Below are 24,874 nucleotides of genomic sequence, written 5' to 3' on the forward strand. Positions count from 1 at the left end.
GCAGCAAAGTTCCAAATCCTGGTTAGACCGGATCCAGACCTGATGTTCCTCTACTGACCACTGGGGTCTGGATCCTAAAAAACTGCAAAAATCTGAGATTTAAGACATTTATATGAATGTATTGGAGAAAACAAAAAAGAAAAACAACCTTAAATGAATTAAAAGAAAAAAAATCTACTCTGTAACTAGGGGAAGAATATTGATCTGGTAATGTCAGGTTGTTTTAGGTTATTTAACTTCCTTTGAAAATAATGATTATTTAATTTGTTTGTTGGATAAATACAAACTTATCCAGAATTTGGTTAAGAAGAGTAAAGGATTGGTTACAAATTCACAAATATTCAACCTTTTGGTTATTGTGAAGGAAGCTAACGAGATAATGTCACAATAACACCTAAATAACGAGGCTCAAATAAACTTGGGATGTTTTCAGTAGAATTCTCCAGAACATTAAGCTGGTGTCCACATCTGGGTGGAACTGCCGCATTCACAATAACATGATAATTAAACTAAAATAATAATATCTTCCTTCCGGCAGCAAGAACCTTTGACAACCTCTAAAGGCTTGTAACCTGCAGCATGTTAGTGTTGCACATTCTGAGCTGAAAACCATCTTTGAGCTGCACCTTGCTGGTGTCCAACATGCTGAACATGAGGGGGATTCCTGTGCAGAGCAGCTCGGGGTTGTAGTCGTCCGTCCTGATGGAGGGGAACTCTGTCAGGAGGGAGACCGTGATGTCATCCCTGCACAGCTGCTGAGCTCTGCGCAGAGACTCCAGCCAGGTGTGGAGTCTCCAGGGAACACCTGAGCTCAGAGACGAGAAGAACAACAGCAGAAAGATCAACAGCAGCATCAGCAGAGAGATGAACAGCAGATAAAGCGACCGATGTGAGTTCCTGGATCTTTAATATTAAGAATCTTTGAGGGTAATCTGAATCTTCGTCATCTACTTCTTGATGAACTCGCTGGACAGCGCGGCTCACCCATCTCTCGGATCTCCATGGTAACGTCCAGGTATCCGTGCTCAGCGCTGTAGTAGGCCGCCTGCTGCAGGCCCTTCATCCTGGCCTTGCTCAGTCTGGGGACGATGCTCAGGGGGTCGGCGGCCGGAGGATGAGCTGGGATTCCGGCCTCCCGCTCCTCCACTCCCTCAGCCAGGATCTCCTCCAGGGAGAGGATGTCCTCGTTCCTGAGGCGCGGCCGCAGCAGCAGCCTCCTCAGGATGTTCCTGCACGTACAAACACGCTTACGTTCAGCCAGAGTAAAACCAGAGACAATAAACAAGCTTCTTTTTGTTTAAATGTCCACCTGTGTCCATGCGCTGCCGCGTAGCTGAAGCAGTTCATGTCCTCGTACAGAGGTGATGTCAGAGAACTCCCATGATGCACTCTGAGCAGAGGGTCAGCTCCGTGGGTGAGCAGCAGGCTCACCATCTCATAGTTACCTGGAAGAACCACATGTTTGGTTGGATTCATCCTAAAACATTGGCTTCACCACCCTGAAATCATGATTCAGTTCAGTTATCTGAAACTTGTAGAAACTTTAATAAAGTTATAGGTCAGCAATACTGCTTTGTTGAAGATCTGGAGCTCATAGTTGTAGATGTTTTCCAGCAGTTAGATCCTAGTGAGATCCCAGGATTTCAATGTATCTAAGGGTTACTTTTCCTGTGATTATTTGGGAATAACTTCAGACATTGAGAGAGGTTAGCCATCTGTTTTAGTCACTAAAAAACAAGTTCAAGTGTCCTGATCAAGACTGTAATGTCTCTTCATGCAGAAGAAGAGAGAGAGGAAGAAGAGCTTGCTGATGTATTTTGGTCCAGATAATAAAGGAAGTGACTTTTCCCAGATGAGCTTGTTTTTGATCAGGTGCAGGTGTGCAGTAAAAAACAGGTGCAGATGTGCAGTAGTAACAGATGTGCAGCAGTAACAGATGTGCAGCAGTAACAGATGTGCAGCAGTAACAGATGTGCAGTAGTAACAGATGTGCAGCAGTAACAGATGTGCAGCAGTAACAGATGTGCAGCAGTAACAGATGTGCAGCAGTAACAGATGTGCAGCAGTAACAGATGTGCAGCAGTAACAGATGTGCAGCAGTAACAGATGTGCAGCAGTAACAGATGTGCAGCAGTAACAGATGTGCAGTAGTAACAGATGTGCAGCAGTAACAGATGTGCAGTAGTAACAGATGTGCAGCAGTAACAGATGTGCAGCAGCAGGTACCTGCAGCAGCAGCGAGCTGCAGTGGTGTCTCCGCTGAGCTCTCCTGTCCGTCTAGCAGCGCTCCTCCCTCCACGTCTGCTCCAGCCTCCAGCAACAGCTGTCACCATGACAACACGATTACCAAGCTTATTATGGGAACCTGCATCATCCAGATTTTTCTGCTTTTAACAGTCAAACCTTTTTCCCGCCTTTTAAGAACGCTTATCCTTGAACTTGTAACTGCAAGTAAAAATGAATCAAACCTTGTTGACGGTTTTTTACTCTTTAAATTAAGCATTATTACATAAATAGGTAGGCAAATTCTTAAATGATGATTAAAATGCATATTTACAGTAACAAATGATCTAAAAGATAAAAGTTACACGAAGAAAAACTGAAGAAGAAAAGCAGCGTGTGGTACATTTCCCCGTGGTCCTGCTACTCAGGAAAACAGGATGCTTGTGCACCAAAATAAGATGTATTTGTTCTTACAGTAGTAAAAGTTTCTCTAATTTTCCTTGTAAAGATACATTTTCCTCAGCAGAGTTCTGATTCATGACAACTTTTACTTTGTAGAATATGTTCTATTAACTTTGCTTAATTATGTCATTTTATTCATAAAATCAAAACATTTTGCTCATAAATGAATAACTTTTGGTTCCTTGTATATATACGACTTTTCCCTTCCTGAGTTAAATTTTTTTCCCCATCATGGAATTATAACTTGCATAATATACAATGAGGAACATTTTTAATAAAGATTTTTTCTTTGTGGAATTATTTCCCATCACGGACTAAAATGTCTTTCCCTGTGAAATTATGCTTCTTTTAACCGCAGAATCCAGATTTTTGTTGTTGTTGTAATGTTTTCTCTCATTTTAACATTTTTCCTCAAGAATTTGGACTTTTTACCTGTACCTCCTCCACACCTCCAGGTGTCTGAGCGACTAACCTGAGCAGGTTATAAAACCTCCAGGTGACTGAACCCACGTTTACACATAGCCGGGTATTTACAAAAACGGATATTTCCCCCTCTACGTTTTGAAAAATACCCTCATTTACATCAGATCATTTTCAAAATCTCTTCATTTAGTCAAACCCACAGAAATACGCTGTTAAGGTGCTATGAGCCAAACCTACAGGGGGCTGTGGAACGAGAAGCATAAGGTCATGCTAGCCAATCGGAATACTGGAAAAAAACATCAACAAATGATACGAGTAACTACGGTGGCCAAACAAATTGTAAACACAGGTCGCACACATGAGGCTGGTGACGTTCTTGTCGCATAATGTGATGTTCTTAAGCTTAAATGTCCGTTTCTCTCTGATTACAAGCAAAGGTGAAGACGGAGTTTTTGAAAATCTCCACTTTGGCCGGAGTTTTCAGAACTGATTGTTTTTGGTGACTTTGAGCTTTGTTTTCATGTAAACGAACGGCCGAAATGCATGAAAACCTCACAGTTTTTGCTCCGTGTAAGCGGGGCCTGAGGACTCACCTGAGCCACACACAGGTGAGCGTGCAGCACAGCAAACGTCAGCGCCACCCAGTGACGACTGCCGGGGTGAACAGATGGATGTCTGGAGGAGAACCCAGGAACCTGAACGAAGACGTTCACAGACATTAGCCCGGGTAAGAACAGATAAATTAAAGCAGAGGTTATTTAAAAGAGCGAGGTGTTACCTGCAGGTTGAGCTGAGCTCCTGCCTCGATGAGCATCTGCACCAACGCCTCATCACCTGCTGCAGCCGCGTACATCAGAGGAGTCATTCCCTGCAGGAACACAGGAAACACGTTATTATTCTCATAGGTTGTGGAAGTTAATCATTATTACCCTGGCCCTGCCCCTTCTCAACCTTTCCCCGACCCTGCACCCCAACCTGGGACTTGCTGATTGGGCCGGAGCTTCGGGAGCTGCGTGCTGGCCTGCGGTCCCCACCCCTGGTCATCCCGTTGCTGCTTCCACCTGCCTGCTGTGCTGTTGCCGTCCCTGACCCACCAGTCTGGCCTTCGGCAGGAGGGTCCCCCCTTATGATCCAGGTCCTGGTCCAGGTTTCTTCCCTCCTAAAGGGGAGTTTTTCTTGCCACTGTTTGGCTTAAGGTTTTTCTCCCACTAGGGGAGTTTTTACCTGCCATTATTTATGTAATAATTGCTCGGGGTTTATGTTCTGGGTCTCTGGAAAGCGTCTAGAGACAACTTTTGTTGTATTAGATGCTATATAAATAAAATTTAATTGAATTGAATTGAATTGAATTTACCTTAATGATGAATCAGGCAGATCTTTGAACTTTTATCTCATATTTCTGTACAAAACAAGACTATTAAAAACTAGATTTTTTGAAGAATTTCAGGCTTCACTTTTCAGACCAAAGAGCTGTGAAATTCTGGGAGTGACACAAAGAAATCAATGCTGAAAGAAAAAGGCAAATAAAAGCATATGATTTCATAAAATGTATTTAATTTTTAAATATGTTCATCAACCACTAATATATGCAGAAAACTGGGGAAGAAAATGATTAAAGGAAGGCAGAAGTGGCTCAAATCAGACATTTAAAGTGTAGAAGATTAAACGGGCTAGAATGTAGAGGACATAAAAAAAGAGAATTTAAAATATTAAGAAATATTTTGTAAAATAAAGTTTGCATTTTTTAATCTATATTATTTTAAACTATTTATTGTTATTTATTCCTTTTTTATAGTTGTATCTGACATTTTATGTTTATTTGTATTCGTTTTTTAAATATAAATACATAAATGAATACATTATTTAACTATTAAATCCAAAAATGAACAGAAATCCATTTAATGTCCTTTTTGTCATCTGTCTTTATGTTTTCACATGTATTTATTTATTTTAAAACTGAACCTTCCATCTGTTATAATTTAAATAAATAATTAATTAATGTATTAATTAATAAGACTCACCCACCCCACAGACCCATGTTTGTGATACAAGCCATTAACTTTATTCCAAGCTGGAGAACACAGCACCCATACAACCTCAGTTTGGTAAAAGAAGGTGAACAGAATGAGTGGTGAATATCCAGCTCTCACCTGGTCGTCCATGGCGTCCACGCCTGCATCTCCCAGCAGCCCCGTGGCCTGAGGCACCAGGTCTGCTCGACCACACGACAGCATCCGGAAACCCAGATCCAGCCGGAACTTTGCTGCAGCGGCGTCTGCATCCAGACACTTGAAGGACTGGAAACAGCACTCCGACCTGCAGACGTTGAAGAACTCCGGTAACAACGTGGACCAGGTTTTAAAATTCCTTGTTGATGATTTAAAACTTCCTGACGCTTTTAAATTTCAGGACAGTTTTAAACTTCAGGACAGTTTTAAACTTCCGGGCGGTTTTAAACTTCCTGACGATTTTAAACTTCCGGGCGGTTTTAAACTTCCAGATAACTGGAATAAAAAGCCCCTGGCTACAACTTCTGCAGGAAAGGGATGCCTACTATTACCTACATATTTTTCAATTTAATTGTTTCTTTTGTGAAATAATAAAACCAAAGACATTGTTAATTGCTGTCGTTTTTCTGAGGTCAAGCACACACGCTGAAAATACGATGGTCCCTGAAATAATGTGAAACTGACAATAGTAATAAACTTAATTAATGAAACCTAATAAAGTGTCCTGATCAGAGATGGAGGGATACCAGCATCTTTGTCCATGTGTGTTCTTGTACTACCACACACTGTGATCAGGTGACGTTCATAATATTTTTTTTATGTCCTTAAAGCTTTTTTTATTTATCAATGCATATAAGAACATACATTCAAACTCAAAACACAACATTTATAACAGAATCAATATACAGTATATGCGTCATACAACCATATATACAAAGGCCTCCTGTAAATCCACATTTTCTTTTTGAAACAATCAGAATGCACATCCAGCACCATGTCTACAAATTTCCCCATCTGCCCTACCTACAAAAAAATACATTCCCACGCCCTCCTGGAATCTTCCTCTTCATTGTTCACTCTAGCCAGCATGCGTTCATAAGATGCAACTTCTGACATCATTTCCATCCATCTTTTAACATCTGGGGCAACTGTACTTTTCCATACTCTGAGAATCGTTTGAGCAGCTGTGACCATCCCCACTTTTAAAAACTACCCGATCATAGACCATCATAGCTCTTCTCTGACCTCACTCAAAAATATCTGGCAAAAGGACTTGGGATGTGACCTGAGTGAGGATCAGTGGGATAGTATGTGTCGGAATGTCTTTATTTCACTGTCTTGTAACAAGATAATTGAACAGAATTATAAGTTTATGCACAGGATGTACTTTACGCCACTCCGTCTAAGTAAGATGTTTCCTAACTCATCCCCTAGATGTCATCGCTGCAAAGCATGCATAGGGTCAACTATGCACATCTTTTGGGAATGCAGAAAATTACAGCACTTTTGGGAGGCTGTGCATGACTTAACTGTCAAGGTTGTACAGACCCCTCTAGACTGTACACCAATACGTTACCTTTTTGGTACAGAACTGGACAAGACACTGGATCCCACACACACGAAGAGGATTGCTATGATATCCTACATAGCAAAGAAATGCATCCTACTCAACTGGAACCAGCACAAACCCCCTACATTTAACATGTTTAAACAAACCTTGAATGACACTTTGCGTTTGGAACAACGCACGTACACTCTAAAAAATAAGGGGGATGTTTTTCTGAGAATATGGCAACCACTCATGGACCTCTGACATTCATCCAGCATGGCTGGCCATGCCAGGATTCTGTGTACATAAAGAGACATATATGCACTGTGACCATGGTTTATTTGATTTGATTATTTATGTATTTGATTTACAAGTTGTCCTTTTACTTTAGGTAACCATTTCTTCTTTTATTCTTTTTGTTTTGATTTTGCTTTGTTGTTTTTGTCCTGTATGTCTTTAAAATGCTAAAAACAAATAAAAATATAATTGAAAAAAAAAAAAACTACCCAATCATATTTACCGTATTTTCACGACCATATGGCGCACTGTGTGGAAAGGCGCACCCTCAGTTTTGTGTGTCATTTTTGGTTTTAAAACACACATACGGCGCACCGACCCAAAAGGCGCCGTCCACAGAGACGGAGCTGCACACACGCACGCTGCAGAACACACACGCGCTAAAAATAGAGCGGAAGCAAAACTTAGTTTGATATTTTATTTCACTTTTCACATCAATCAAACCCTTCAAAGGTTCATCTTCTGTTTCCGCATTGAATAATTAAAAAAAACCACCGGTCGCTGCACATAAACCTGTCTCAGCCACCCGATCATCTCCTCATCCATCCAGCCCTTTTCATTTCACTCTGGCTGGAAAAGTCTGTTTAGGCAACGCTTTTCTTTTAAAAATCACCACAGCCGGCAGTTTCTGCAGTTCCGCTTTGGGAACCAGGAAGTCGGGCTGCAGTAGCGCGCATCACGCGGCTTTAACCGGGGAAAGTGACCGGTTCCGACCGGCCGGGACCGGAGGAGCCCACATGGACTGGTAGTAGGGGCTCCCGGGGAAAGACCACCGGCATTTCAGCCGGATCTGCCGCGGGGATGCGGCGATCGGACCCGCAAACCCACGGCAGGTGCATCTCGGTTCCGACATGCAAAACACACGCGCTGCAGAACACACACACACAAGTGTGCTTATTTAAAAATATAGCGGGAGCAAAACTTAGTTTGATTGTATTTTATTTCACTTTACACATCAAGCAAATCCTTAAAAGTCTTCATCATCTGTTTCGCATTAATCAGCTCAGTGGAGTCTCATTCACGTCGCAACTCACGGGTGCTTCACCCGCCCCCTTCTCCCTTTACCGTTCTCATGGTGGCCGGCCTTACATTACCGTAATTCAGGTAATAGACACGGCGCACCGTTTCTTAAGGCGCCCGGCACATTTAAAAAAATAAATAAAAAATGTATGTGCGCCTTATGGTCGCGAAAATACGGTAGATATATTTGGATTTTCTGTTTGATGCCCTAACAAACACAGTATTTGTGATACAGGTGTCGCCACTCCCAGCCATTTACTCACATGTTCCAATACTTTCTCCCAGAATGGCTACACTAGTTTACATTCCCAGATCACATGTAAAAATGTCCCTATATCCTTCTGACATTTCCAACACAAGTTAGTTCCTATTAAACCCATTCTGTGCAGTTTTGAGGGGGTGAAATAAAATCTATGACTTATCTTATGCTGAATACACTTCCCATTTGCCTCTCTCATGTGTTTCCCTGTATTTGATACAATATTTAACCAGTCTTCTTCACTCAGGTCTTTCTGCAAAATGATCTTCAGATTTTTACACTTGTCTTCACTTATACGTTCATAATATTTTTAATCAAATGGGCACCACCTGTTGCTGGTGCAGTCACTGCTGGAGGAATCATCTGCATCTCACCTCAGCTGTCTGGGCTCACAGTCCAGTCCTGGCAGGAGCTGTCTGGCCGTCTGTCTGACGTCATCGCTGTCCACCAGAAGGCTGCGGCGGTGTTCAGCGTGCACCACGGCCATCCGGATCCACTCCATGAGCGGCGGGAGGAGCAGGAACGGCCTGCATCCAGGTAGAGACGCGTCAGAACAGACGAGAGCAGCACCCACCTGGAGGACTCAGATCAGATCAGGACGGCACCTCTCTCTGCTCAGCGTCATGGCCGAAGGATCCAGGTTGGGATTCTCCAGGGACTCCATCTGCGGGCTGGACAGGAAGTAGTAGAGGGTACGGACAGCGTCCGGGGCCCAGGACACCGAGGGCTGGCCGGCTGAGCGGGCGTTGCTGACGGAGGGCCTGGAACTGTGCAGCCGCTGCATGTGACGCATCGCCCGAGACACCAGATCACCTGCAGGAGGAACAAAACATGACTTCCTGATGGTTCCCTCAGGGACCCAGCAAACACACCAGAATGTATGTTTTCAGAAATATGTAAATCAATGGCAGCTTGTTCATCCAGTAGGAATTTAAACTGATGGAAGTGAGCAGTAAAAGTATCAGGACGTCTTGGATTTGCTGTAGAACCAGGTTTGGCCAGAAGTGGAGCCTCTCGTTGATAAGATGGAGTTAACGGCTGATATTGAACAAAACAACTCCATTCATACTCCACACGCTTGTCATTGAATCGCAGTCTGGTTTTAAATCACGTCACAGCACAGAGTGTTTAATCTTTCAGCTGCCGACTGAGAACCGACTGGTGCTTTAGCAAAGTTAGATCTGCAGGCAGTGGCTCAAGGTTTTGCTGTCAAGACTAAAACTATTTGCTGCCATCAAAGATTTTTGATAAACTTTTAAACTGGTTCAAACCATACCTGACAGAGAGGATTTTGTTACTCTTCTGCTGCTCCTCTGACTTCTGGAGAACCTCAAGGCTCCATTATGGACCAACTGTCGTTTTTACTGTTCGTTGCCCTCTGTTCCCCCTTCATTCTCTCCCTTTCCCCCAGGAAATACATTTCCTTTTATTGTTTCACTGATACCTGGATTCATTTCCCCATTAAGACGGACAACAGAAAAATCACAGCCACCTTTATTCCACCTTTATAAAATCTAGATGGGACTACTCGTTGCAGTTGGACATCTGCTCTGATCTAAAACTGATGAGAGATTTTTCTAAATAGGTCAACTTTCATTGATTTTGTGTACTAAAAGAATGAACTTAACTTAAATTTTGACAACAATCCTCAAAGTGAAAAAGTCATACGAAGTTCTTTGAAGCATTCGATTTAAGACTAAAACAAAATCTTGAATCTTGTACAAGAAATCAAACTCCTTCCTTGATTCTTGTCCCAGTTATGGGCGTTGGGACATGTAAGTATGGTAATCTGCGCGGCGTGAAAGTGCCCTTGTTTTCTGAATACAAGCCAGGCGTTGTAACAGCTGGTGATCTGGCGTTTCCCATCTGCCGCACTTTAACCAAACACTTACTGAGCTCTGTGATGCTGCCCACGCAGGTGGCGAGCAGCGCCTGCTCCAGCGTCCGCACCTCCAGGTGGATGAGGGCGTCCTCCCTGCTCTCCATGGGCTCCTCGGGAACCTTGGTGTACGGGCTGACGTGGACCGGCAGCGACAGCTCACCTCGACACAGAGTGACAGATTCCTTCACTTTTAGGGTTCACAGCCATGTCCGGCAGCAGAGATGCTCATAAACCATTTTACAAATTAGGCGGAGGAAAACATTTTTTTCTCTCTACATGCCATGAAATGCAAGTTGTTGTTTTAAACACAATTTTTTGTTAGCCGTTCAGTGGCACAGTGGGTTAAGCAAGCGGCTCATATACTGAGACTACAGTCCTGCAGTGGTCGCAGGTTCGAATCCCGGCCTGTGCACCTTTGCTGCATGTCATCCCCGATCTCTCTCTCTACCCACTTCCAGTCTGCAACTTCAATAAAGGGCCACTAGAGCCCAAAACAAATATGTAAAAAAAAACAATGTTTTTAATTAGGAAAAAAAAAGTGAGCCTTACAAGTAATTCAATACAGTTGTAATGTGAAAGTGTCCAAAAAATAAAAAACTAAATCCCGACAAGTATTGTTTTGTAGAACTATAACACCAAAATGTAAAATAGTTATGACAGAAGGCAAAGCTGACACTTTCCTTTCACAGTAAACTACACAAAACCTCAGCAGCATCACATGAGTGTCTGATCCAACACACACACACACACACACACACACACACACACACACACACACACACACACACACTTATAAATGACACACTGATACCCTCACACCACCGCCGGCTTGATCACACTCATGAGATCCATTGTCCTCCACTGAAAGGACTTCTGCTGACTCCTGGTCATCCAGATAATAGAACCAGCATCAGTAGCGTTGATCTGCAAAAACCAAAGCCCGGGGGGGTATGGGGGGGTATGGAGGGTGTGACTGCCCCCCCCCCACCAGCTCACTGAGGTGGACACACACACCTCTGCTTCCTAAAAGTGGGTTCTTGTGTTCAGAGAGAGTTTTCACACACGACTCCAGTGTGGCGGATAAAGCGGTGCAGCCGAGGGGAGCAGGGGGGGGGGACAAGCCGCCATTCATGGGTTCACAACAGGAGACCAGTCTGGATGGGACAAAGCACAAACCGCTGTTTTCTAGCCCCTACCTGTGCGCGCTGACCCACTGTGTCCAACACCGCGGCTCTTACAGCAGAATTAGGAGTGATTAAGTCATTTCCTTCACCCCCCCCCTCTGCTGTACCTGTGACTGAACAAAAACACCCCCTGAACTGTGTGTGTTCCACGTGGAAACGGGGGCTCGGCCGCCCGGACCGACACAACGGCTCTTTTCTGCAGCAGGAATAGAGCCGCCAGTGTTTGGCTGCAACAACAGAAGCACAGAGGTTCTGTCGGGGGTTCTGTCGGGGGTCGGGGCCGACTCGCCGAGGCCCGGCTGGGCCCAAACAGGCCGGACCAGGTCCTGCTAAGTTAATCTCACCGACTTGTGTCACAAACGTGTTGCACGCGTGGGCACAATGTCATGGGAAAAAGATGACGGCTGAAGTTTGGAACCCATTAAAGGAGTATGAGGCAGGATTGAGGCAGGATTTATGAAAAAAATGTGTATACGTTTTAATCAAATCAAATCAAACTTTATTTGTAAAGCACCTTTCATACAAAAAATGCAACACAAAGTGCTTTTCATAAAACAAATAAACATAAAACGTATTAATGCCCCCCCTCCCCGCACACACACAGACAGACACAAGCACACCACAATTCACCCAGGTTCCACACACACAGACACACGGTGTAGACATGTTTTAAGTTTTCTAGTAATAATGTCAGATGAAGCGTTCCAAACCCAAAAGAATGAGCCCTCTAGTGTATCTCTCCGTTGCCTTGAACAGGCTGTGTGCTGCAAAATGTGCTGCAAAATGTGCTGCAATTTCCTGCGCTGTCCTGCGGATGTGACGTCACATGACACTGCATGCGCGTTCTCCCCGTTCTCCCGTGCCGGCTTCACTGTTGGCTGCAGTACCCCCGACGGCCATCGTGGTGAAGGTGGCGCTAATGAGTCTCATTTCTTAAAAGGACATTTCATGTTCCGTTAAGAAAACGGTGAAACAGCTGATCTGAAACAGATTCTGAACATCGAAGAAAACCCGGAAATAAGAAGACCTGTGGACCTCCAGGGTCCAGATCCAGACCTGCAGTCCCTCTACAGACCTCCAGGGGTCCAGCAGTGAGCCAAACAGACGTGTTTAAGCTTGTTCAATAGCAGTTTTGGTCTGTGCAGTGGGAGGATTTATCCTTTTAATAATGTTTTAACTGCTTGTATGATCGCTTTAACATTCATGGGTTCTCTGAAGAGCTGCCAGGTTTTACAAACATTGTTCTTAATCATTTTAAAAGACGTTTGGCTTAGAAGCACGTTGAGCGTCCAGAACTGGCAAGACAACCTTGTTTAGGTAGTGTAATGTGGGGGTGTTTAAAGGTGCAGAATGTGAGGTCAGCGGTGCTGAGGACATGTTTGCAGTGGAGCCAAACGCTCCAGCGACGCCCCCTGAGACTCCCGTACTGTACCTCCCGTCACAAACACATCTGGTGTTTACGTTCAGGCCGTCCTCGGCCTGTAAAACCATCAGCTTCGGATGAATCACTGGATCAGACCGTCTCTCCTGGACTGCTGAAGACCAACATGCTTCCTCCTGTTTCTGAATTTCACATGAGGACCAGGTGCAGATAATACTCTGGGATATTTGTGAGCAGAGTAACATAACTCTCTGCTCAGTGTTGGTTATGTGACTCAATATCAGACGTATCTTTCTCCACTTCCTGTTCAGGATCAAGATCAATACAAAGACTGAAACTGTAAATGCTGAAACAGAAAGTCTGATGGGAAGATCTGCAGAACCTGCAAAAGACGTTTCAACTAAACATCAGTAAAATGTGTCACTCTGAAAGAAATAAAAGGCTTAAAATCTCTCCAGTAAATCCCAGAGCAGCCAGCTGAGATGAATTATCAAGGAGAAGGATGAACCTGACCTCTGAGAAGATGACCCGATCTTGGAGAACGTTTCAAGGAAAGCAAGAAAACTGTTTAAACAAATGTTTAATGGGGATATTTATCAGCAGGAATCAGATCCAGAAACTGTTTCTCCCTCTGAAGGAGGACGTGGCTGTACGTCTGTCCAGCAGCATCCAGAATCCGTCCTTCTGCCTCCCAGTTATCAAAGTTGGATTCAGAGGAATCACACCAAGACTCAGGCTCGCTGGCCAGACCAGACCAGGCCGGACCAGACTAAAGGAGTCGTCTTTTATTTCTCTGCCAAACAATGGAATTTTGCATGGCAGTCAGAGCCAGTGATGTAGTCCAGTCACCAAACCCGGAGTCCCAGTTGAGTCCGACTCATTCAGATAAATCAGAGTGGAACCTGAATGACCCGGCTGTCAGCCTTGCAAACTTGTTTTTTACGTCTCTACACAAATATTCCAACATCCAGGTTTAAGCCTTTAAAAAAAATGTTTTAAAAAACTGCAAGTTCTCCACTGACTGCCGATGTCCAGATCCAGACCCGCCATTCGTCCACAGATCACCAAGGTCCGGAACTGCGGGTTCTCCACCAACCGCTTACCCTGCGTTCACAGTGACTACGTTTACATGCAGTCAAAATTCGGGTTGTTGCTAATATTCCGGTTACTGAAACATTTGTAATATTCCGTTAACATGTGTGAGCAAACAGGGTTATCCCTGTATACATGGTAATTAATCATTCAGGATATCTGGATCAAACCAGCGACGCACGGAGAACGTGATGACGCAATTAGCGTCATTTCCGCTTCTTCTTCCTGTATCCAAATTCAAAACAAATGCAGCTTCTCGCAACTTTTCGCTCACCTTCTTGTAAATCTGGCTATCCCGGTACTTTCTACCGTCTACAAATGCAGAAATGTTCATATCCTTCATTACATTTATGAAGTGATTAGTCTCCTCCTCACTCCAAAAGTGTGGCGTGGTCTTGTGTTTCTCCGTGTTTATTCATGGGTTTCAGTCACGTGACATTTTTTGTTGTCAGCGCCATCTTGAGGACCGACCGACGACCGCACGTCATGCAGCCAATATGACGTCTCACCTAATAACTCACTTAACTCCCGAAGAACAGCAACGGTATCTACAGAAAATTGATACTTTAGGTTTTGATCCGTATATAATAGCTAATCAATTACTGACTCCACTCTAGTCTGCCAAAAACCTGCCAGATTTGTCGTTTGCAGACATATATATCTACCTGGTCCACAATCCTTCTCCATACACCGGCGAAGCTCTCAAAGCTTTTAAAGTAGCGAAGCTTACTGCTACTTCACATCAGGGTGGGTTAAAGATGCCAAACTTCATCATGTGGAGGCCAAACAATGTTCGTGGTAACAGGAAAGGTAAGTGACAGTCTTGTGATGAATAGCATAAGCGTTGATGCCGCGTTCCATTTGTCCTCGGAAGTCGGAATTTCCCAGTTCCCAGTCGGAATTTTCAACTGGAACGCCCCTCGAAGTGGGATTTCCTACTGGGAAAGTGGGAGAAGCTTCACCACCCCCGAGTTACCATTCCAATATGGTTGCAGTTCCCAGTTCCGATTTCCGAGGTAAATGGAACGCGGCATACATTGCCTGCACAGGATACGTCTATGTAATGAAAAGTAAGAAGGCAGTTCACTTTTTCAGTAACGTTACTACTCTAGAAAGTAAAAGCATATCATCATGTCACCATAAAACTTTATTAAAACATTAAATATGATTTATTATATTATTAATGCAAATGTTCATCTTGCGCTCCCGATCTCCTGCGCGGTGCGTCCCGTGACGTCTCCATCACCAAGGATTAGGATATTATTTCTTTCTGCCACTTTATTGTGGTTTTTGTGGTGAAATGAGGATGAATCATATAACTTCTCATTTCAACTAACTGGATCAGCCGTTCCTCATCATGACTGTTTCCTACAGCGCTTTCAACCGGCTTTCAACACGAGTGACAGGAAGAAAATAGAACATTTAAATATCACAATATCCCACGGCCCACTTAAAGCACTGATAAAAGGTCAATCCCGTTTTTTTAGACTTATTATTGTCGCATACCACGGCACAACAGATAGACGGCATGTTGGAAGTCGGTCCTTAAGATGGCGCTGCGAGTACTGTGTGACGTCACATGAAACCCATGAATAAGAACTTCCTGGACTCAAAAGACCAGGATTCCTTGTGAACAGAACATGCGCAGAAAACAAATTCCTGTTCCGTTTGATGGGGATATTCCGTTAGGCGTTTACATGACTGAATATTCAGGTTTTAAAAGGAGTAACCCAGGGCTCATATTCGGGTTTTTAAAAACCGGAATATGAGCAAATTTGGTTTATTCAAAGGGGTTATTGGTGTTTACATGGCCGTGCAAATTCGGGTTATTGCCAATATTCGGGTTTTAAAAGAGTTATTGATGCATGGAAAAGTAGTCACTGAAAGCGTCAAAAATCTCCTGACGCCAGCATCTCGCTGCTTGGTGCGTTCACACTGAAAGCTGCATGTACTGCCGACGCCTGCAGTGGGCGGGGCTAAAGCTGCACTGCAGAACTGGAGGGAACAGTGTACACATATCTATATATAGCGTGCACATCTTCAGTTTCCTATTTCACCATAGATCACACTTTGGGACGCCTTCTTTATATTTCAGCGTTATTTCCACATAGATGAGAGTTTGATGCTCCTTAACCAGGTTGGTCCTGGATCAACACCAACCATCATCGTTGGTCCCGGTGAAGCTGCAGTCTGTCTGCGGTGAACACTGACACACCGTCGTAGTGGATTTGGTCATGATGTTTAACCTGTGTTTTGTGATTAATAAGCACGTTTTTTTTATTACTTTGCGTTGGATCAATGTAGCAAATAAAATCGTTGGGACTATCCAGCTCCTCAACCATCAGATACGTGTTTCACGTCAGCAGTTCAGGTAAAAACGGCAGTCAAATCAGCAAAAATGTCAGTTTGCTGCATGAAATATATTAATTCCTGATAAAATAAGTGTGTTAGTGCACAGCTCTGCTCCTTTACGCATGTGAATGAGTGTACGTTTGTGTCTACATGAAAGTACACTCTGCATTGAGGCTTATTGTTCGGGAATCCCGGTCTGTGATTGGACGCTGCCTCGGCGTCGCTGCTACTCATTTGCATAAAGTTGAGATTTTTCAACTTCAAATTGACGCTCTGCTCCGGCTGCTCCTGCTGCTCCTGCTGCTCCTGCTGCTCCGGCTGCTCCTGCTGCCTCTCGACGCGCGTTTTCATAGAAAATGAATGGCAGCCGGCTGCCTATGATGCCCGTGACGCTTTCAGTGTGAATGCAGGGTCAGGCCCAGATCCAGACCCGCGGTTCCTCCTCCGACTGCCAGGTTCTGTGTCATGTTCATGTTCAGTAAGGGGCTGGTCCAGCCAGCAGACAGCTGTCATCACTTGCTACCCATGACTGTTTTTGTTGCTACTTGGCACACTTAGCAGACTGACCCTTCACAGAACATAGTGACTCTTATTTTGAAGAGAATATGTTGTGACTTTTCCCTAACAGGCCACCCTGACTGGTTGTGGGCTGGTCTGGAAGGGTCTCCCGGGCTCCTCCAGGCTCCTCCAGGCTCCTCCAGGCTCCTCAGCTGGACCAGCCACCGTGGACCATTTCCGGATCCTTCTGAGTGGAAGTGTGCTGGTACCAGGTTAGCAACCGGATCCACTCCCCCTCGTCTCAGATCTGGCAGCGCTCGTTGTTTGGGTAAAGACACTTCTAAGTAGGGCTGCAACGATTCGTGTTTTTCCAACGGAGTGAGGCGTCTCACTTCAATACAATCTCTGCCGAGAGTCGTGCACGATAGCGTCTCAGCGCAGCTGTGGGTAATAAAACTTCAAAAGTTTGGGAGCATTTTAGCCTCGAATACGGCGAATAAAAAGATGACTTGCAGGGTTTGCAAAGCCAACCTTGCTTATCACAGGAGCACGTCGGTAATGCATTTGAACAGAAAGCACGTCGAGTGTTGAACGAAATGGACTCGCCTTAGTAAGATATTAAGCCTATTTTCATTTGTTAAATTAATTCGTCCCATTAGTTAACTTTGTTTATTTCACGTTATTTATTAGTATTATTTGAGCCACTCACAGCTACTCTCGTTGCTATAACCTCAATCACATAATTGATGCGCAAAAGGTGAAAAAGCTTGTGCGCTGATGACAATGATGGATTTGCATCTAACTTTCTGTCAGGTACCTATGAACTGTCAATTATCCATCAAACTCCACAATGATTATGTTAACATTAAATCAGATAGATTTGTCTGGACATTTCGCTTGCTGGACGGGAGAAGACTCGAAATCAATGCATCTCTATTATTGTGAATTCTCAGAGTTTTGCGGATGCGGGCGGGAGCAGGATGAAGAAAACAGCCCTGCAGGGCTCTAGTGCCATCTTTCTGTTGTTTATTATCATTTGCCACATAATTAAAGCAACCTCATACTAAATTTTAAAAAAAATTACTAATTATCCAATTAGTCGACTAATCATGTCAATAGTCGATGACTAGTCGACTATTAAAATAGTTGTTAGTTGCAGCCCTACTTCTAAACAGATTTGATCAGACTGAATGTGAAGTAACTTCTTAATAAAGTAACTTCTTAATTACTTAATTAATTAGCGTTGCAGCGTGAAGGTTCCTCTGCTCTCTGGGTCAGTTTCACACCGCGGAGCTCCAACAATGATTACAGCCTGAATGAGCCAACATGCACACCGGGCATGTTGATTCTGCAGAGGTGCGACACTCCGCCGGACCGGCCTGGACGGGGTGTTTGTTCAGCTCCCAGAGCTCTGGACCTCACACCCCCCACCCCGCACCCCCAGCGTGGCAAAGAGAGCTCCTTTGTGTCGTCCGGGGGGGTCAGAGGCTAACAACACTGACCCATTTACTTCACCCACGTCTTCCTGGCCGTTCTCCTGGGAGGCGTCTTTGAAGGGGCTGAAGGACGTCTCCCAGCATGCAGCAGTCAGCAAGCCGACTCCGTCAGTGGGGTTGTGTTTACCGTGTTTATGCTGCGAGCCTCCTTCACGAGTCCATCAATCATCTGCCAGTTTAGAGCCGCACACTTCTGGTTCGCTGGTGGCATCTACACATTTTATTCCTACGAGTCAGACTGGTTCCTGTTCTGGGTTTTTGGACCTGGACTTCCACACTAGGCATCACAGGCTTAAAGACATAAAATAAACTGTAATATATACCTGCAATAACTTACTGTCATATTTGACCAAAGGTGACCTTGGGTGTTGAAAGGCACCAATAAATAAAATGTATTATCATCATCAAGAACAACAACAACATTATTATTATTATGTCAACTCCAACTTTAAATCTTATATTTTGATAGAAATGACTGAAACACAAAATGTTTCTGATGACATCACACTGGTTTAAAATCTCCATTGTTACAGTTAATCAGATGGTATAAATCCGATCCAATGTCAGAATTAGAGGCCGGCAGTGATGAAACTGCACAGATTAGCTTCATGATTCATTCGTCTGGGTCTCAGCTGTAGAAGAAGAACTGGACAGACCCTCCTGTAACCCACAGGTTCCCTAAGAACACCTCTGAAGTCTCTTTTTCAGAGTACCACAATAATAATGTAAATATGATGTAAAAGAGCTTTGAGCCTCGTTCAAAGTGCAACTTTGGATGTCGAACATCACATTTTTTGGCGTTTTGCCTTCGTGCCTCTGCAGCGCAGCCTGTGGTTTTGTGAGTGGTGATAAAGACGGAGAGGCTAGACAACTATGCTCTGATCTGGATCTGTGATGTCACAGTTCCTGTGAATCTGAGTAGCTGACACATTTACGATCTGATGCAACTACAACGACGTTGTCAGGATGATCGTACACTGGAGCTTCAGAGTTCTTAATCACTTCAGAAACTCAAGTTTGTTATCAAGGAAATAAGTAATTTCACTTTAATTCCCCTAGACCTTGAAGACAGCAGCCATAAAACCACAGCTAAAAAACAACAATCTGAACAAGTTGCTAATGCAAAATTACAGTCCCATCTCCAATCTTCTGTTCATCAGTAAGGTTTTTGAGAAAGCTGTTTCAACAGTTAAATACCTTCTTAACTCTGACATCTTCCAGTCAGGTTTCTGTAATCACCACAGCACTGAGACTGCTCTTGTCATGGTGTTCAATGACATTCACATAAATACAGACTGTGGAAGAACCACAGTGCTGGTATTTTTGGACCTCATTTGACATCGTTGACCATGGTATATTACTACAGCGATTGGATAAATGGGCCGGACTTTCTGGCACAGTACTTGACTGGTTTTAAGTCTTACTTCAAGGCTTTATGTACTGGTACTGTTGTTGCATACTGTGGTTGTGATTTGTTGTACTGTGAGTACGAGATAAATAAAGAAAAATTTTGATCACAAAAAAAAAAAGTCTTACTTTAAGGCCAGGGAATACTTTGTGTCAATGGGCAACTTTACAAAAAAAAAATTATGTGTGGGGTTCCCCACGGTTTTATTCTAGGACCCTTCTTGTTTGACATCTACATGCTTCTGCTAGCTCTGATAATAAACAACAACAAGATAAGTGAGCATAACTACGCAGATGACACACAACTTTAAATTACAATGTCACCAGGAGACAATGAGCCCATACAAGCGTTGAGTACAGTAGATGCATGGAGCAAATCGATGAGTGAATGTGGCATAATGTTCTTCAGTTGAACAAAAACAAAACAGAAGTAGTGGTTTTTGGACCAGAAGAAGAGCATTTAAGAGTCAGCACTCAGCTTCAGCTATTGCAGCAACAAACCACTGAAAAGGCCTGAAATCTGGGTGTAGTCATGGACTTTACATTAGAACACATTAGAACAATTACAAAGTCGGCCTTCTACCACCTGAAGAAGATCTCCAGGATCAGAGGACTCATGTCTCAGCAGGACCTTGAAAAACTAAAACAACATCTTCACAGGTCTGCCTAAAAAGTGAATCAGACAGCGACAGCTGATCCAGAATGCTGCTGTCAGGTTCTCACCAGAAGTAAGAAAGTGGACCACATCACTCTAGTTCTGAGATCTTTACACTGGCTCCCTGTACCTCAGAGAATAAACTTCAAAACACTTTTATTCATGTATCACTGTTTAGGACCAAAATACATCAGAGATATGTTGTCATAGCAACCATCCAGACCTTTCAGGTTTGGTCTGTGTCCCCAGAACCAGAACCAAACATGGAGAAGCAGCATTCAGCTTCTATGCTCCACAGATCTGGATCAGACTTCCAGAAAACTGCAGGAACCCTGAAACCCTCAGTTCCTTTAAAACAAGGCTCTAAACTTATTTGTTTACAGTTCCCTTTGACTGGATTAGTACTAAACTGTAACTCTTGGTTAAGTCTAAGTTTTATTTATTCTGCCACTGCACTGCAGCTTTTTTTCCTCTTTACTTTGTTTTTATAATGTAAAGCAGCTTGAACCGCCTTGTTGCTGAAATGTGAGGTACAAACAAACTTGCTTTGCCTCATAATATCCTCTGTGAAACCCATCAGTACACTGTTCCCAGGAGGACTTTGAGTTAGTTTGTCTGCATTTCTACACTAAAACAACCCTGAGCACCGAGCGTGCATCACTGTGAGCATCTGACTCCAACATCAGAGAGGTTCCTCCACTTTCGTGTTATTATCCAAATCACCGCTTTCCTGTCAAAGGGTCTCCCGGTCATCATCTCCACGGCGTTTGTGGACTCCTTTAACTTCTGATTTTGATCTTGATCACGATCAACGGGGCTCATTGGGCAGTTTGAGGCCATCATGGACTCTTCATCTCAGTGACACCGTCCGGTTATAGCAGCAGAACAACTGGGAACTACCTCAGACCATCAGCTCATCATTCTTGCGAAGGTTATAGCTCCTCAAGAGGTCTGATGCAACCAGGACAGTCATTATGGTCTGCTCTGCAGCATGTTGAAGCTCAAATCAGGAGATGATTTCAGGTTTGTCTCTACATGAATCTGCAGAATGTTCACCTCCTCACCTATCATCCACTCTGCAGAGAAGGTGATTGGCTGCAATCTTCCATCTCTCCAGGACCTGCAGCCTCCAGGACCCTGAAGCGTGCAGGAAAGATTGCAGATGATCCCTCCCACCCCGGACACAAACTGTTTCAGACTCTTCCCTCTGGCAGGAGGCTGCGCTCCATCAGGACCAAAACCTCACGCCACAAGAACAGTTTTTTCCCGACTGCAGATGTCTTCACCAACAAGGCCCCGGACCCCCCTCTCCCCCGTTTACCACGGAAGTTAAAAGCAATCCTGTGAGCTCTAGTGTTTATATTATGAAGCTCAAGAATGAGATCAAATCATATTAAACAACCTTTCACTAACTGTATTTGGCCTTCAATCAATTTTTGGCAGGTAAAAAGACCCATTTTCAGGGGAGAAATCAGATTCTGGCAGGCAATCACTTTTTGGCACGACACCGGCAGCCAATTAAAAGACAATGCCCACAACGTTCTCTTACCGGTGGTCCAGGTGATGTGTTGCTCCTGACATGTCTTCATCATAGCACCAAACAATAAAAAACTAACAATAAAAACAGCAATAACTGGAAGATAAAAGCCTGCAGAGGGGTGAGTATGATGGTGAGGTGCTGAACTCACCACTGGTGTGTTTCCCCCACAGGAGGCTCTCGTAGGGCTGCAGCCCCCGCAGCTCCACGTCTCCGTCCACGGCTCCGTCCAGCAGCTCGGGGGTCACGGGGGGGCCGGTGACCCGGTCCACGCTCATCCTGGCCGCGCGCAGCGCGCGCCCGGCCACCTGCTCGGCCAGGCTCTCCACGCACGCCGTCAGGCAGACGGCCGCGTACTCGTGCACGCGCTGGGACACCCTGGTGTCCAGCATCCACCTGAAGAACCGGCCCACGGAGAGAGCCAGGCCGCAGCGGGCCGACACCCCGCTCTCCCCGGAGCTCATGCAGTGCAGGGACACGGCCCTGACGGCCGCGCACACGCAGGCCTCGGCCGGCCCGCGGCCCAGCACCAGCCGCACCGCGGTCACCACCTCCAGGCGCGTGACCCGCCGGTGCAGCGCGCTGAGCCGCTGCGCCTCCCGGGACACCCGCAGCAGCGCCCTGCGCAGCAGCAGGGACAGGCGCCGCAGCGCGTCCGCGGTCAGGGGCGCGTCCCCGCCGCCCGCGGCTCTCCGCACCACGGCCCGCAGCTCCGGCTGCGTCCAGGGGACCTCCTCCAGGTCCGGATGCAGCTCCGCGGGGGCGTCCCAGCTGATGCTCCTGCTGGTTAGATAGGTAGTTATAGAATAGAATAAACTTTATTCATCCCACAGAGGAGAAATTTACTTGTGCAGCAGCAAACATACACACTCAACAATTTTACAAAATACACACGAAGTATGAAAAGGTATGAAAAAAGTATATCCTAAAAAGTAAAAATAACCAAAAAAGTTGCTAAATAATTAAAAAAAAGAGCAATAGAATAAACTTTATTAATCCCACGGAGGAGAAATTTACTTGTGCAGCAGCAAACATACACACTAAACAATTTTACAAAATATCCTAAAAAGTAAAAATAACCAATAAATAGCTAAATAATTAAAAAAAAAAGAGCAATATAACAAATGAGCAATGTACAAAAGAAATACTAAACCCGAAAAACGAATAATATATACATGTGCAAAGATACCAGTGGTATTTAGAGGGAAGAAACACAGGTTATTGCACTCGAGTGACTAGAGTTGGTTATTGTAGAGACTGATTGCTGTCGGGATGAAGGACCTGCGGTAGCGTTCCTTCTTATCCTTATCCTTCCTTATCTTTATTTCGGTCAATTATAAGCATAAAAATCAATAAGCAAGATAATAAACATTTACAAGTTTTTCCTAGGTCAACATGGTGACTGATTAATTATTTTGACCGAAAAGGTCTGGGCTTGAAGCATAAAGCTTATCTTGCCCACCTTTTATCATAATAGAATATGCAAAAAGAACAAATGAAGTATCATGAGGCTACACAAGATAATCTGAGCTCTGGAAACAGAAAGTGAAAAGATGCTAAAGAAACCGACAAAACCAATTTAGGTTGTCATTTCATCTCATGCACGTCACGTGCATGTCTATACATCAGATCCTATACTATACATGTACATATGTTCACACCGGTACACACCCACACAGGCACACACACACCTACACACATACATGTGTACATTCTTCTTTGTTTGCTAATTCTGCTTCTATATAAGTGTCCATTACCTCCTGCTGTACGCGGAGCCCCGGGGGCCCCACCGGGACCTGCCGGAGGAGGACAGGCTGAGGGACGGGCAGGGATCCCCGGCCGCGTAGCCCGAGTCCAAGCTCAGCTCCTCCAGGCTCAGCTCCTCCAGGGTCTTCCCCAGCAAACAGCTGGACATGATGCGCAGGGATGTGGGAGCTCTTTAAACCCTCTCAGGACTTTTACGCACAGAAAAATCAGCAAAGTCTTCCATTAAATCCTCTCATCAGTCCCAGATGTAAGAATCAAACCTCTAGATTCCACCTGTCTGGACGAGGAGCTGCGGGACTCTGACATGCGGGGCAAAAATCTAAACAGTATTTAAACCGGGACGGCGTTGTTGCTGAGGAGACCAATCACATCCAGAGTTCAGGTGAGGCCCCCGGAGGGCCCCGCAGCGCCCCCTGGCGGCCGCAGCGCGGCGGCGCGGCACATCCTCGAAGCCCACTGTCCCGCATGTTTTAGATGTTTCCCTTCATCACCACACCTGATTCTAATTAATGGTCCTAATTAGCTTGTCATCAAGGTCTGGACACTTCTGTTGATGACACAGGTACTTGTATCACAGTGTGCTGAAGCAGGGAAACAACTAAATGCAGGACAGGGGCCCACGAGGACCAGGGTTGGGAAACACTGCTTTAAACAAATGATTCAGTTAAACGAAGCAGTTTCCGTTTCCCTGCAGAAGTTATGACCCTGTAATGTGGGAAGCTGAACTATGACTTTTTTTATGCATATACTTTGAACGAATGTGAGTGGGAAACTGCTTTTATTTGCCATCACATATGCCTATTCTTTAATAGATGCTTATTAAATGGTTTCTAAAAAACGGGTTGTTTATTAATCATCAGTTAATAGTCCCTTTAACTGATGACTCCAAAGTTACCTTGGTTCAGTTTACCTGATGCTGTTAGCACATTAGTCATCATGAGCTTACTAGTATGAAAAAAAGAATCAGGGTAGTCCTAAAGTGTTTCCAGAGTCGTTAAACACCCTTTACATGAATACAAATCCCTGCACAGACACTGGAATTTCTAAAGCTATACTAAATTTATTTATTTGACATTGCAAATAAATAATATAATATAAGTAAGATTGCCAGAGGTATTTGTGATGAAACTGTGAGTTTGTGATGAAACTGACCCCTCTTGCTCAGGGTTAAGTATCCCTGCTCTGTGAATAACTCCCTGAGTTCAGGTTCAATAAACTCAGAGTCCAAACGAGCCTTTTAAACACAACCGACCATCAAGATGTGTCAGATGTTCCAGATCAGACAAGCAGAGGCATCAAAAACAGGCCGGAGTTCAGCGGGTTCAAGGTGAAGCTGATGACGAAGCCCATTTCATATTTTGACCAAAAACGCACTTTTCTA

The 24,874-nt window shown here is 44.5% G+C and overlaps 1 protein-coding gene across 3 annotated transcripts in view; it reads right to left on the reverse strand.

Moving 5' to 3' along the window:
- The window catches only part of LOC133457985 (ankyrin repeat and BTB/POZ domain-containing protein 2-like), a 30,945-nt gene extending 7,164 nt beyond the window's left edge, over positions 1 to 23,781 (reverse strand). For 2 of the 3 annotated variants that reach the window (XM_061737431.1, XM_061737413.1), the window contains exons 1-12: positions 23,484 to 23,781; positions 21,878 to 22,509; positions 10,135 to 10,284; positions 8,848 to 9,055; positions 8,617 to 8,769; positions 5,259 to 5,424; positions 3,887 to 3,976; positions 3,702 to 3,803; positions 2,227 to 2,323; positions 1,310 to 1,445; positions 985 to 1,229; positions 627 to 805 (exon numbers count right to left, since the gene is read on the reverse strand). In XM_061737431.1, the coding sequence (XP_061593415.1) occupies positions 627 to 805; positions 985 to 1,229; positions 1,310 to 1,445; positions 2,227 to 2,323; positions 3,702 to 3,803; positions 3,887 to 3,976; positions 5,259 to 5,424; positions 8,617 to 8,769; positions 8,848 to 9,055; positions 10,135 to 10,284; positions 21,878 to 22,509; positions 23,484 to 23,641 (2,316 nt within the window). In that variant the 5' untranslated portion in view covers positions 23,642 to 23,781. The remainder of the gene's footprint in view (positions 1 to 626; positions 806 to 984; positions 1,230 to 1,309; positions 1,446 to 2,226; positions 2,324 to 3,701; positions 3,804 to 3,886; positions 3,977 to 5,258; positions 5,425 to 8,616; positions 8,770 to 8,847; positions 9,056 to 10,134; positions 10,285 to 21,877; positions 22,510 to 23,483) is intronic. The other variant, XM_061737423.1, reaches the window with a different exon arrangement.
- Positions 23,782 to 24,874: the final 1,093 nt, after the last annotated feature.

The sequence above is a fragment of the Cololabis saira genome, chromosome 2 (genome assembly GCF_033807715.1).
Source record: "Cololabis saira isolate AMF1-May2022 chromosome 2, fColSai1.1, whole genome shotgun sequence".
NCBI lineage: Eukaryota > Metazoa > Chordata > Actinopteri > Beloniformes > Belonidae > Cololabis > Cololabis saira.